This window comes from Danio aesculapii, chromosome 25, assembly GCF_903798145.1.
Source record: "Danio aesculapii chromosome 25, fDanAes4.1, whole genome shotgun sequence".
Classification (NCBI taxonomy): Eukaryota; Metazoa; Chordata; class Actinopteri; order Cypriniformes; family Danionidae; genus Danio; species Danio aesculapii.
The window spans coordinates 28,236,229-28,248,504 of NC_079459.1; the positions used below are offsets into that span (position 1 = coordinate 28,236,229).

General features: G+C 38.8%; 1 protein-coding gene across 2 annotated transcripts in view; it reads left to right on the top strand.

Annotated features, from left to right (window-relative positions):
• Positions 1-12,276, top strand: part of furinb (furin (paired basic amino acid cleaving enzyme) b) — a 154,239-nt gene that overhangs the window by 55,337 nt on the left and 86,626 nt on the right. For both annotated transcript variants that reach the window (XM_056451691.1, XM_056451692.1), the window contains exon 3: positions 12,058-12,156. In XM_056451691.1, coding sequence (XP_056307666.1) covers positions 12,058-12,156 — 99 coding nt within the window. The remainder of the gene's footprint in view (positions 1-12,057; positions 12,157-12,276) is intronic.

Genomic DNA, 12,276 nt, shown 5'->3' on the forward strand with positions numbered 1-12,276 from the left:
TCAATGAAAAGGCCTGAGAGACAAGGAAGACATCAGTGGATGTGACATACGGTCACATTAGATGACTTCATGTCCTTCTGGGGAATGTGGAGATATCTGAAATCTGGCCTCAAGAAAGAAGTTACTCAGCGTGGGAGATGAATTACCGTCACCTTTGTTACAGTCATTTTTAAGAACTTCATCGTTTAATTTTTAAAGTGCCCCTTCATTGACATTTAGCTAGAGGCAACATAGGCTTTGTTACCAGAGTGTGGGTATATGATCCAACTAATACACACTTATCTTCTTCCATTGCCCTCCACTCTCACACTCTGTCCTTCGTTCTCTCTTCATTTTATTCAGAAATAAAAAAGTAATATTATCAAAGAAAACCTCCATGGTTGAATAAGGTTGAATAAAACTCTCCCTCAATGCAGTTAGATTAATGTTATCCCTCGTGGCTGTGAAGGTAAGACAGAAATACTGCTCCATCAGCTCCGTCAGCGACTGTAGAGCTGCTTTCAGATCTGACAGTGTGTAAAAGAGAGCGTTTCATTTTTAAGGCGAAAAAACGTAAGAAACGCTGCCAGAAGATTCATATTCTATGCATCGACGGACCAGAGAAAATATGCAGTGTATACTAATTTAGTGAACATATTTTTTCAGCCCACTGGGAGGTTTAAAAACTACGATTCAGCCATATGCATCCTCATGCAGATCCACTCTGGTTTTATCACACACACGTCTCGCTTCATTAAACGCAATCCTTATTAAACCTCGTCACTGAATGTCAATCAAAGGTCATCACAGCATTAATGGTTGTGGATGCGCTTGCCACGGTTATCTCACAATAGCCGAAATGCAAATACGAGATCATCAGGACCTCATTTTCAGATGTAGTCAGTCAAAACCTAGTGTGCACATTACATTTGTTCTTTTATACTACAATTGCTACAAGATGTGTGACAGAAATGCATGGATGCATTGTGCCCTGTTTTCGGCGTCATTTAGGATTTGTTTAGCTTGCTTGACTGTGTTTATCAGTAAACATACTGTTACAATGTATAGCTTGAATGCACTGTAAATTGCTAGCAAAACATCTGACATGTGCATAAGTATAATATAATGGAAATGGGAATAGAATTGGAAACAGGAAAAGAGGGTTAAGGGACCATGGATGAACTAAATTGGCCGCAGTGTATAAGTGTGTGTGTGAATGCGAGAATGTATGGGTGTTTGACAGTGCTGAGTTGCGGCTGAAAGGGCATCCGCTGCGTAAAAAATATACTGGAATAGTTGGCGGTTCGTTCCACTGAGGCAACCTCTAATAAATACGGGACTAAGCCGAAGGAAAATGAATGGATGACGGCATAGTTCCAGTACAACACACAACACAACATTGTCAATGTTTTTACACTAACTAATGGGTGATTAAATTACTAACCATATCCTACTATTACAAATGATTTAAATAAATAATATATATTTTTTATCAAATTAATTTAATCAGATATTAAAATCTTAAGCACACAGTATGTCATTTACGCTACTAGAGGGAGCGTATTCACAACAAACAAAGGTGTAGTTTAATGATGCAGTGACTGAGTGGGAAATCATGGGAGTTGTGGTCCTAAAAGCAGCAGAGCTTTTATTATGCCACAGTCCACTGCTTCCAGTTCTTCTGCTCATGATCAAGTGGAGAAGAAGCAGCGCTGATTTATCAGATGAAATACATTTTAGCCTGCTGTTATAATGCAGTTCTGTGCAGGCTAATCAAACACAACATATTAAATAAGGATGTCCTGATCAGGTTTTTTTTTGCCTTTGAGTCTGAGTTAGAGTCATCTGATTTTGAGTGTCTACCGATACCAAAACCCAATCCTATACTTGAAAATATATACTATAAGAAAACAAATAAAGAAGAGCGAAGAAGCAGATCCAGGATGTCCCTTATTCTTTATTTAATTCACCTTATTTTAACATTCAACAATGCTATTAACAAACAGCACTTCTGTAAGGTAGATTGAACAATTAAGTAATAAATAACATCAATTCTTCACTTTTAGACTTTAGTGCAACAGTAAATATCAAAAAAATCGAATATAAAAACAAACAGCACCTCAACTTAAAATAGCCGGCAGGCAATCTCAAGTTTGCATATCTCACAGTTTGCTATAGGAATTTTGTCATCATCAACTTTATAATACCAGACCGCAGACATACGGTCTTTGCTGGCATTTAACCAATAGCGTCTTTGCAACAAAGTGATGTCATGCTGCACACGTTGCTGTTTCTGTGTGAAGTCAAGAAAAAGGTCTAACTCTGTCACCACATAACTGTAGATGTGTTAAAAAATACTAATATGTGTTAAAAATACTAGATGTGTTAAAAATATACATATATTCGAGTCCTGATCGGGGGTAATGCCTGATTCCGATCGAATCTGAAACTGCGTGATCAGGCCTGATTTCCGATCACGTGATCGGATCTGGACATCCCTAATTAAAGCATGTTTGGTGTTACCATGTATTCCATAAAATCAAACCAGAAATCAAGGGTGTCACTCATTGGTGAATAATGCCAGAGTCGCATTAACCATTAGAGCCAATTGCAGCCCTTTCTGTTGAGTGCGGGAACACAGTGACCAAATGGTGACGGTGTTTAAGAACTCTTTCGACAACGCTCAAAAAGCAAGCAGGATAATATCTACATTTATTTATTTGCTATAAATGCTAATGTTGTTCTGAGCATGTATTTGATTTTTGTTTGATACATTCAGAATATCAGGTCAAATATCTGACTGCTTATATTAAAGGACAAAATTGTATTACACATAATATATAAATATATACAATATACAAATACAAGAATTCTTGTGCTGTGAAGTAAAATCTAAAATTGTGGATGGAAAGTATTGTCAATGCATCATGCATCATGCATCATAAAAAATATAACAATCTAAATGTAAAGGATTTATATATCTATATAAACGATTTTATATATTATTTATTTAATTGAATTTCAAATACTGTAGTTATTTTCTTAATTTGTCATGACAACTGACAATTTTACTGGAAAAAATGGTATTAAATAAACAGTAGCATAGTGTAGCATACTTTGGGATTATTCTTGGTCTTTCTTTGGTGCTATTAAAACCACCACATCAAACCTGCAGCTCTTTTAAAAAATTATAGTAAATCACATTTTAATTCGCAATCACAATTTTGATCAGGTGACATGGTGGTGCAGTAGGTAGTGCTGTCGCCTCACAGCAAGAAGGTCGCTGGTTCGAGGCCCGGCAGGGTCAGTTAACATTTCTGTGTGGAGTTTGCATGTTCTCCCCGCGTTAGCGTGGGTTTCCTCTCGGTGCTCCAGTTTCCCCCACAAGTCCAAAGACATGCGGTACAGGTGAATTGGGTAGGCTAAATTGGAATTGGGTGAATTGGGTAGGCGTAATGTCACAGTTTTAACAGAAAACAAGACTCAGCAAAGTCTGTGTGTTTGTGTGCTGCATAAATGATCCATGTAATCAGTCTTTGAGCAGCTCCCGGCTGTGTGTGTGTAATCAAAGAAGAACCGGAACAGGCGTGAGTGTGTGGTGCATGACAGGATTTGTAGTTCCTTTGGTGGCAGATTTGTAGTTCTCTCGCGATCTGTATGGACTAGATTGCTGGTTATTGTGACAATTATATTCATTTTTTTTCCAGTTACTTGGGCATGTGGGCGGCGCAGTGGCACAGTCGGTAGCGCTGTTGCGACCCCGGATTAATAAAAGGACTAAGCCAAAAAAAAAATGAATGAATGAATGAATTTTGATCAGATAAAACGCAATTCGATTGTTTTTCTCCAAATCGCAACCCTACATTTCAGATAAAATAAGTACATAAGTCAGCAAAATATGTAACTCTATTCTAGTGGTATTTGGACATTTTTATAAAAAAGAAATCCTCATTCAATCCTGTTATATGGATATTGGATATGGTATGAATTATTTGAAGACTTCTATTAAACATTTATTCATAACACAACTTCGTAATTCAACTTTGTGTGGAAAGAGCACAAACCGCAGATACATTGGTAATATCCTTCTCCGTCCCTCACCTGGGCCTTGACTCTCTTCCTTTCTCCAAAAAAAATGGGATTTGAAAAGGATGTTTGATAAGATTCCTATTGATCGAAGGCCATTTCTACAGCTCTGTATTCCTAAGGTGTGCACCCTTCTGCGAATTTAATTTAGCCGTAGAACATCAATAGCTCAACGTCAGTGGCTCCATCGCTTACTTTAGAGCCCAGTGGGGCAGCGAAGGCAGTTATGATGATTTCCCAGAACTGTTTTTGTCCCACACTTCCCTGCATCCAACACGAATCTATTCATTACCACTCACTGGGATGGTGATTATGAAAAATCGATTTTTTATTGATTCGTGGCATTATGTAAACCAATTATGCAACTGGACCAATGATGGTGGCGAATAACCCAGTCGATAGCTGTCACATGTTTTTTCAGATGAGATGTTGTTCAGTGTGGTTGTGTTGGAGCTGGTTACATCGGTGGTTTGATTCAATGATTACATCTCTAATGACTTGCTTAACACAAGGCTGGAAATGAGGACTGCTCCTCTGAAAATCAATTTTAAACAGGTGACAGAGATTTTTACAATAATAAAAGAATGCTTGAGGGTGCGGAGAGCTTTAGCTATTTAGGGAATTGAAAATTTAATTGCTGGTGTAGCTTAAGCCAATTAGACTTTTTGCTTTTTCTCTCTTTGTTTCATTAACTTAGCATCTTCTGTCACTTTTTTCATCTGGTGCATATTGCATGGTGCTGATTTGGTGGTTTTAAGCTGCTTCCGAGAGCTGGGTGTTTATAAGGTACTGGCTGATGTAATAAGTCATTTTTGTTTGGGGTAAAAAACGGATTTGCCGATTTAGAGGAATCAAATCTTCTGTTTGAAGCACGTAGTAGAGAGCAAATGCAACTTTCTTTTTTAATGTCTGTAAAATAGTTGCTGACTGGTTACTTTTGGATAAAAGTAATTTCTTTGATTTTTCTTTCTTCTTTTTTTCTGGGTGCGCTGTAGTAGTCATTATTCCAATTAGCGTTTTTCCTAAGATGACTTGTTATTGTGGTTTCATCTTTTTCAGATCAACTCACCCTAATTGACACATCAAAACCAAATGTTTCTGGTCTCTTTAGTCTAAAACTAGTTCTTTTTGTTGAAGTGTGTGCCAGAATATGCTGCATTTAAAAAGATTAAGCTGTATGTGTAAATGTAAATTATATGGAAAATAAAATCTCCTAAAAAAACAGTTTGTGTTCAGTGTTCAAAATTTTGAGCGTGCAAAATTGCTATGAACAAGACAGAAAAACAACAACACAGGCTCATTGGGAAAATGTGCCCTGTGTACATTATCGAGAACTGAGAAATATGTGCTTGTGTAAGCCCGCACCACCCAACCCGCTCTGAGCTAGGATTGAACCGGCAACTCTCCACATGGGAGTCAGTTGTTCTAACAAGGAGGCTAAAGACTGTGGCCTCTAGCATCTGTCGCTAGAGCTCTTTTTCGGGTTCAGAGGAGTGAAGTTTACCTGCACAGCACTTCAGTAGCTGGCCTCCGTTACACTCACCCTCTTAAACCTTACTCCCATCTGGGTCAAGGTACCAATATAACCCCACTGGTCTTACACCACTCAACCCGCTCTGATCTAGGGTTGAACCGGGAACTCTCCACATGGGAATTGGTTGCTCTAAGAATAAGGCTAAAGACCATCGCTAGAGTACCTTTTCAGGTTCAGAGAAGTGAGTTTTACTTTTACAGCACTTCACTAGCTGGCCTCCGTTACACTTGCAGGTATATATGGCTGCATTTTTTGTGTGTACAACAAACACTACAGGTGGTGCTGCTGACTGCTTACTTCCGTATAGACAGGTAAGCATTTCCAGTGTGACTGGTCTGCTCGGTAGTTTACCACACGGTGTCAGACTTAGGACAGGGAACGTAGTGGACCGGGGTCCGAATTCAGCCATGAACAGTTCCAGAAACCAGGTCAAGCGAAACCCAGAAGAAAACAGCGCGAGATCACGGTACAAACACCCAACTACGATGGCTTTTCTTTTCAAGTTTGCTTTTGAAAAGTCTATCGGTTTGTGTTTTGGACAGCAGGTGGGCCAGTCAATATCAAACTGATATATTATGCTTGACGACAAGTTGACTTCTCTTGTGGTCAAGTTATTATTTGCAAAAACGTACACAGCAGCCTCTGGTGGATATGAGAAATAACACGTATAAGAAAACATGCCCTAGTATCATTCATTCATTCATTTTCTTTTTGGATTATTCCCTTTATTATTCCGGGGTCGCAACAGCGCTACCGACTGTGCCACTGCGCCGCCCACATGCCCAAGTAACTGGAAAAAAATGAATATAATTGTCACAATCACCAGCAATCTAGTCCATATAGATCGCGAGAGAACTACAAATCTGCCACCAAAGGAACTACAAATCCTGTCATGCACCACACACTCACGCCTGTTCCGGTTCTTCTTTGATTACACACACACAGCCGAGAGCTGCTCAAAGACTGATTACATGGATCATATATGCAGCACACAAACACATCGACTTTGCTGAGTCTTGTTTTCTGTTAAAACTGTGACATTACGATACATTTTCCCTTGCCTTGTCTAGCAGTGTTTTGAACATTGCTTTGTTTTATTGTTTATCCTGCCTGCCGCCTGTACATACCACATGCCTGTTTATTGACCACGATTCTGGAATATCTGTATGTATCTGTTTACTCTTGTTTTGACCGTTGCCTGTCTGACTAATCTTATGAATAAACTGCACATGGATCCTCGACTCCGTTGTCCAGCACCGTTGTGCTACAATAATCTAGTTCCAAACAACAATAATATTTATATAACTGAAAAGTTATATTCTTTGGTTTTTAAAAATCTCATTTCATTCAAAAACTTTAGCAGAGCAACTGTTGGAGACATTTAACCTATTGTCTTTATGCACTTTCTGACCAACAGGCAGGGTCTCTGCGACTGTGCCGTTGTGGATCCATTCGGGCTGAAAGAAACTCTTTTGTTGGTTAGATTTGGTCGGATGAAACTTCAATGTCTGGATCGATTCTAGAACTATCTACCACATTTGCATCGGGACTTATTTAGACTCTAAGAGACTCTTGCAGACTCTTGTAGACTTCTCTGACTGCAGAACTACCAACACGTTCCCAATAAAGAATTCAGCTTGAAACAGGTCTCCTGGCTTGGCTTCTGAAATTTTCAACATTGAGATTGTCAAAAATGTGCACGGCCCCCTCTAGTGGATTGGTGAATACAAAAATTACAAGAGGATGTAGTCCAGGGTACATATTTGTCGGTTCTCAAAAACTGTAGTCCTGGGCACATATTTTCAATGAGCCTGGGTTGAGAAAAACATTGTAGAAAATGACTCTGGAAAAGCATATGTTTTTTTCACAGGATACCTTAATGACAGCAGTAAAGCATTGGTAAAGCAAACGCGCCTCACTTTGAATGTGTGAGCCTTCATTCCCGTCGTCCAATAACTCCCCCATCTGGGTGTTCTGTGTTCGCAGCCTGCCAGTAAAGGCGTCCTCTCCATCCTTAGGTCTAATAAAGGCCCAGTCTCTCAGTATGTGTCATGTCCAGAGGAATTGGCTCTGAGGGCAGCGAGCGAGTCTCTCAGATCTCTGGTCTGTGAGTTTATAAATTATACACCGACACATCAGGCCAAAGAGAGTAATGATGTTCACTTTCACTTCTTCTGAAGATCAAAGTTACCTTTTATCCATCTTTCACTCCATCTCTTTTTTCCATCTTCATCCATCTCCTTCTCTCTCTTTTTTTTTACACACAAATGGTAAAATTGCGCTTACAAACACACTTTGACACACTGTCGTAGTATAAAATGTTCAAGTTGGTAAAAGAGACAGAATACATGTGATTTGAAAGGAGGCAGAGGATGAAAAGGAGTGGTGTGTGTGAATTGTGACACATTTGGCAGCGCATGCGGTGTGGTTTGAACTGTAAAAGCTATAAGCTGATCTCAGCCGCTGGAGCGTTAGACCCCATCCTTGTTAACAACATGCTGCAGCAGTCCTGCAGACCCCCGTCCTCCATACTGAGACAGATCAGAGCAAAGTTTTATTGCTCACAGGTTACTCTTTTTATACTTTAGCAGTCGTAATGGAGCTCTGTTGTGCAACTTTGCAACAATTTTTTTGTTGTTAACTTATGCAATTTTTTATTTAGTTTATTAATTATTTTCCATCATTTATTATCAATTATTTACCTAGTTTTTACAAGTTTGCATGATCTCGTTGTCAAGTGCTTATAGACTTTATCTTGCTTGATTATGTTTTGGTTGTTTTGAATCTTCGTAGCTCACTTAAATGATCTAAGATGATTTGATAGATCCTGGATCTTTTAATCTTGATAACTGATTTCTGGATAATTTGGTTCTTCAAACAAATTTGGGAATCAGATTAAAATGTCTGGATGAACTGATCTATGATCGCTGCGTTGTGAAGGACAGATTTATCGATCCTCGAAATCATGATCAGCAATGCAACTATTGGCTGATGGCACAGCAGCGTAATGACATCATCTGATTATTCATTCATTTATTTTCTTTTCGGCTTAGTCCCTTTATTAATCCGGGGTCACCACAGCGGAATTACCCACCAATTCATCCAGCACATGTTTCACGCAGTGGATGCCCTTCCAGCCGCAACCCATCTCTGGGAAACAACCATACACACTCAATCACACTCATACACTATGGACAATTTAGCCTTCCCAATTCACCTGAACCGCATGTCTTTGGACTGTGGGGGAAAACGGAGCACCCGGAGGAAACCCACGCAAACACAGGGAGAACATGCAAACTCCACACAGAAACGCCAACCGACCCAGCCGAGGCTCAAACCAGCGACCTTCTTGCTGTGAGGTGACAGCACTACCTACTGCACCACTGCCTCACCCCTCATCTGATTAATATTCAGTTATCCATGTGAGCAAAATTATATGTTTGTTAAATAGGAAACGCAATCATTTTCCACCTTTGTTGTGGGCTGTCTGTTTTACACTTTCATGTGTCAAGAGTGTTTAATAATTCATTTAGTTTTACATTTAGAGCGGCTGAATAAATTCATTTAAAGGTGAAGGTAAAGGTGTCGGCATCTTTTGCAAAGCATCAAATCACCGTCTGTTAAAACATGTACATGACTTCATAAATTATTTTTCATTTAAAAAAACAGTCGAATAGGCTATGCGCATGTCTGTTTTCATACACGAATTGTACTAAAGCTGGTACCTTAAATAGTACGTGTTTGTATCTAAAAAGTCCATACTAATAAATGTTCTCTTTGAACCCCTTGGGGAGTGCAGATTGCATAAGTTTTATTTAAAGAATTTAATCGTGTCAAATCGTCAATAACCAAATCCAGCTAATTGAGTAATCTACGTAAGAAAAACGGACCCTTGGATAGCTCAAATATATTTTTAGCTGCTTATTAAGTTAATTAGTTCGTTAGTGAGTTAGTTATTTAATCATTTATTATTTTAGCAATTAAAATGTACAGCAGTAAAAGATATAAGAATGAATGCTAACAAAATGTAATAAAAATAATTAAAAAAAAACATAAAATAATAATAATAATAATAATAGTAATAGATCTAAAAATCATATAAAAAACTAATAAAATCAAATTAAAGCTACCCTAAAATTTTAGTTTTAAGAGATGATTTAAAAACACTAGTAGTGAATGGGATTAAAATCTCAGATACATATTGTGGTGCTAGACCATTCAAGGGGTTATACGCAAGCATGAGAATTTAAAAATAAATCCTCATAAATAAATTGATATATTAACGACAATAATAATAATAATAATAATCATAATAATACAGAATACATTTTTATATATTATTTTATATAAACAATAGTTTTTAGGCTATTGTTTGATTTTTAAGCTATAGTTTGATATATTGTTTATTTGTTGTTTATTTAAGCTATATTGTTCTAATATTTATATATATATATATATACATTAGGTTTCTTTCATGTAAAAAATATAAATAATAAATACATAATACATATATTTATGTTCTATATGTTTATACTATATGTATAGTTATTTTATATGTATAATTTATTTATATTTATATACTAAATCCATTTATTTATTTTCCTTTGGCTTAGTCCCTTTATTAATCAGGGATCGCCACAGCGGAATGAACCGCCAACTTATCCAGCATATGTTTTACACAGCGAATGCCCTTCCAGCTGCAACCCAGTACTGGGAAACATCCATACACACTCATACACATACGCTATTTAGTTTATTCAATATTCAACCTATAGCGCACATCTTTGGACTGTGGGGGAACACGCCAACACAGTGAAAACATGCAAACTCGACACAGAAAAGCCAACTGAGCCAGCCAGGACTCGAACCGGCGACTTTCTTGCTTTGAGGCCACCGTGTCGCCATACGCTAAATCATTAATTAAAAATTTGTTAGAGTACTTTTCCAATAGATCCAAACCAACAATTTGAACTTTAAATGTTTTTAATGCATTTTTTTAGGAACCGGCTCATAAGAGTCAATTGTTCCTGAATTGAACATCCCTGGCCTTACTATATACTTTTTTTGTATGCGGGAGATTGTGTGTGGTGTATTTTTTATTATTAATATTTTTTATTGTAGCACTCGGTCTGTTTATCTCATCACATTCTAGTCAGACCTCAAACTCATAACTCAGATAAAATATCATTTCTTTTGCTGTGCTATTTCAACGGTTCAGCAAACGCGGGTTGACATAAAATCCGAGTACACAGCTATAAAATGAATACGAGCATCAAAGCTCACCCAATTTGCCCTCTGCCGAATTTAATGAGAAATTTGGTCATATTCTAATTATTGACTTTTGATAGCAGGCAACAGCTGCCATAGTTTGCAGTACTGCTTAGATCTTTCCCAGACACAGTTAAGCAAAAGTCTCCTTTGGCTTTTGTTCTCGCTGCTGTCTGGGAGAAACTACTGAGATATTAATGAAATTCTTGTGATTTTTCTTTTCCGAGAGGTTACAGAACACCGGACCCGACTCGAGCTAATTTACCACTTCAGACATTCACGCTGAGTCCTGCTGGTCTCCGAAAGCATTTCCGTCCCCGTGTGATCCCCGGGGACACCTCTGTAGTTTCAGCGCGACGAGTATATGATGGCAGCAGAGGTCATGTTATTGATCACGAGGACACGGGAGTGTGTGAGATGCAAAGGAAACCGAGAGAGGGAGGCATCAGGGAACAGATGCCCAGCAGGGAAGCTTTTGATAAATGAACGTCATTTTCGGAAGGAGACACTTGACTGTATGGTGCAGGATCTATTCATTGACGTCACTTGAAAGAAGTGTGTGGGTATACGGCTGGCTGTCCGTGCACTACTGGGAACAGAGATGAGTAATGATAGAGGCATGATTCTCAAAGTACACAAGGTTATGAGCTGCCCAGCCGAGCGCCGGATCCCACACATCCGTCCACATGCAGGGAATTTTTTGCGAACCGTGTGCTGCTTTGTTGAACCGAAGCGCACCAAAATCACAGCATCCAGACTCAAATAAATGAGAGTCAGAGCTTTCTTTTCTCAATTCCCAGCGCTATACGCCATTAAGCACTTCAAACTGTGTGTGTGTGTGCGGAAAGTACCTGAAATTGCAAAGAAATCTTTCACACGTGTCGCCATGTTCGTGTGCTGTGAAGAAAGCTTTCATCTCAGCGGGAAGCTCTTTGTAGGATGTGCATGTGTGTATTTGGATCTGTTTTATATTAGGACTATAAGAGATAAATGTATGCGGCTGAAGAGTGTATGTGTGTGCGTGTGTGTGGAGAGAGTGAGACGGCCAGGTCTGTGAGCAGGTGCTGGATTTAATGAGTGCGTTTCCCTCTGGAGTGTAAGACCATATGACCTTGTGAAGCGGGTAAGACATGGCTACTTTGGAACAGCTCTCTAATATATCACCTCTGTGTGTGTCTTTGTGTCCGCAGGTTTTCGGGGATTACTATCATTTCCAGCACAGAGGTGTGGTGAAGAGATCTTTGTCCAGCCATAGAGGGGTTCATGTCCGACTGCACACCGAGCCACAGGTAATGACGAACCACACAACTATAGATCACAAAGAGGACAAAAGAGCTGGAAGATAAAGAAAAGAAAAGGGGGGAAAATGAGAATAGATTAGAGCAGAATGGAGAGAGAAAAACAGGGAG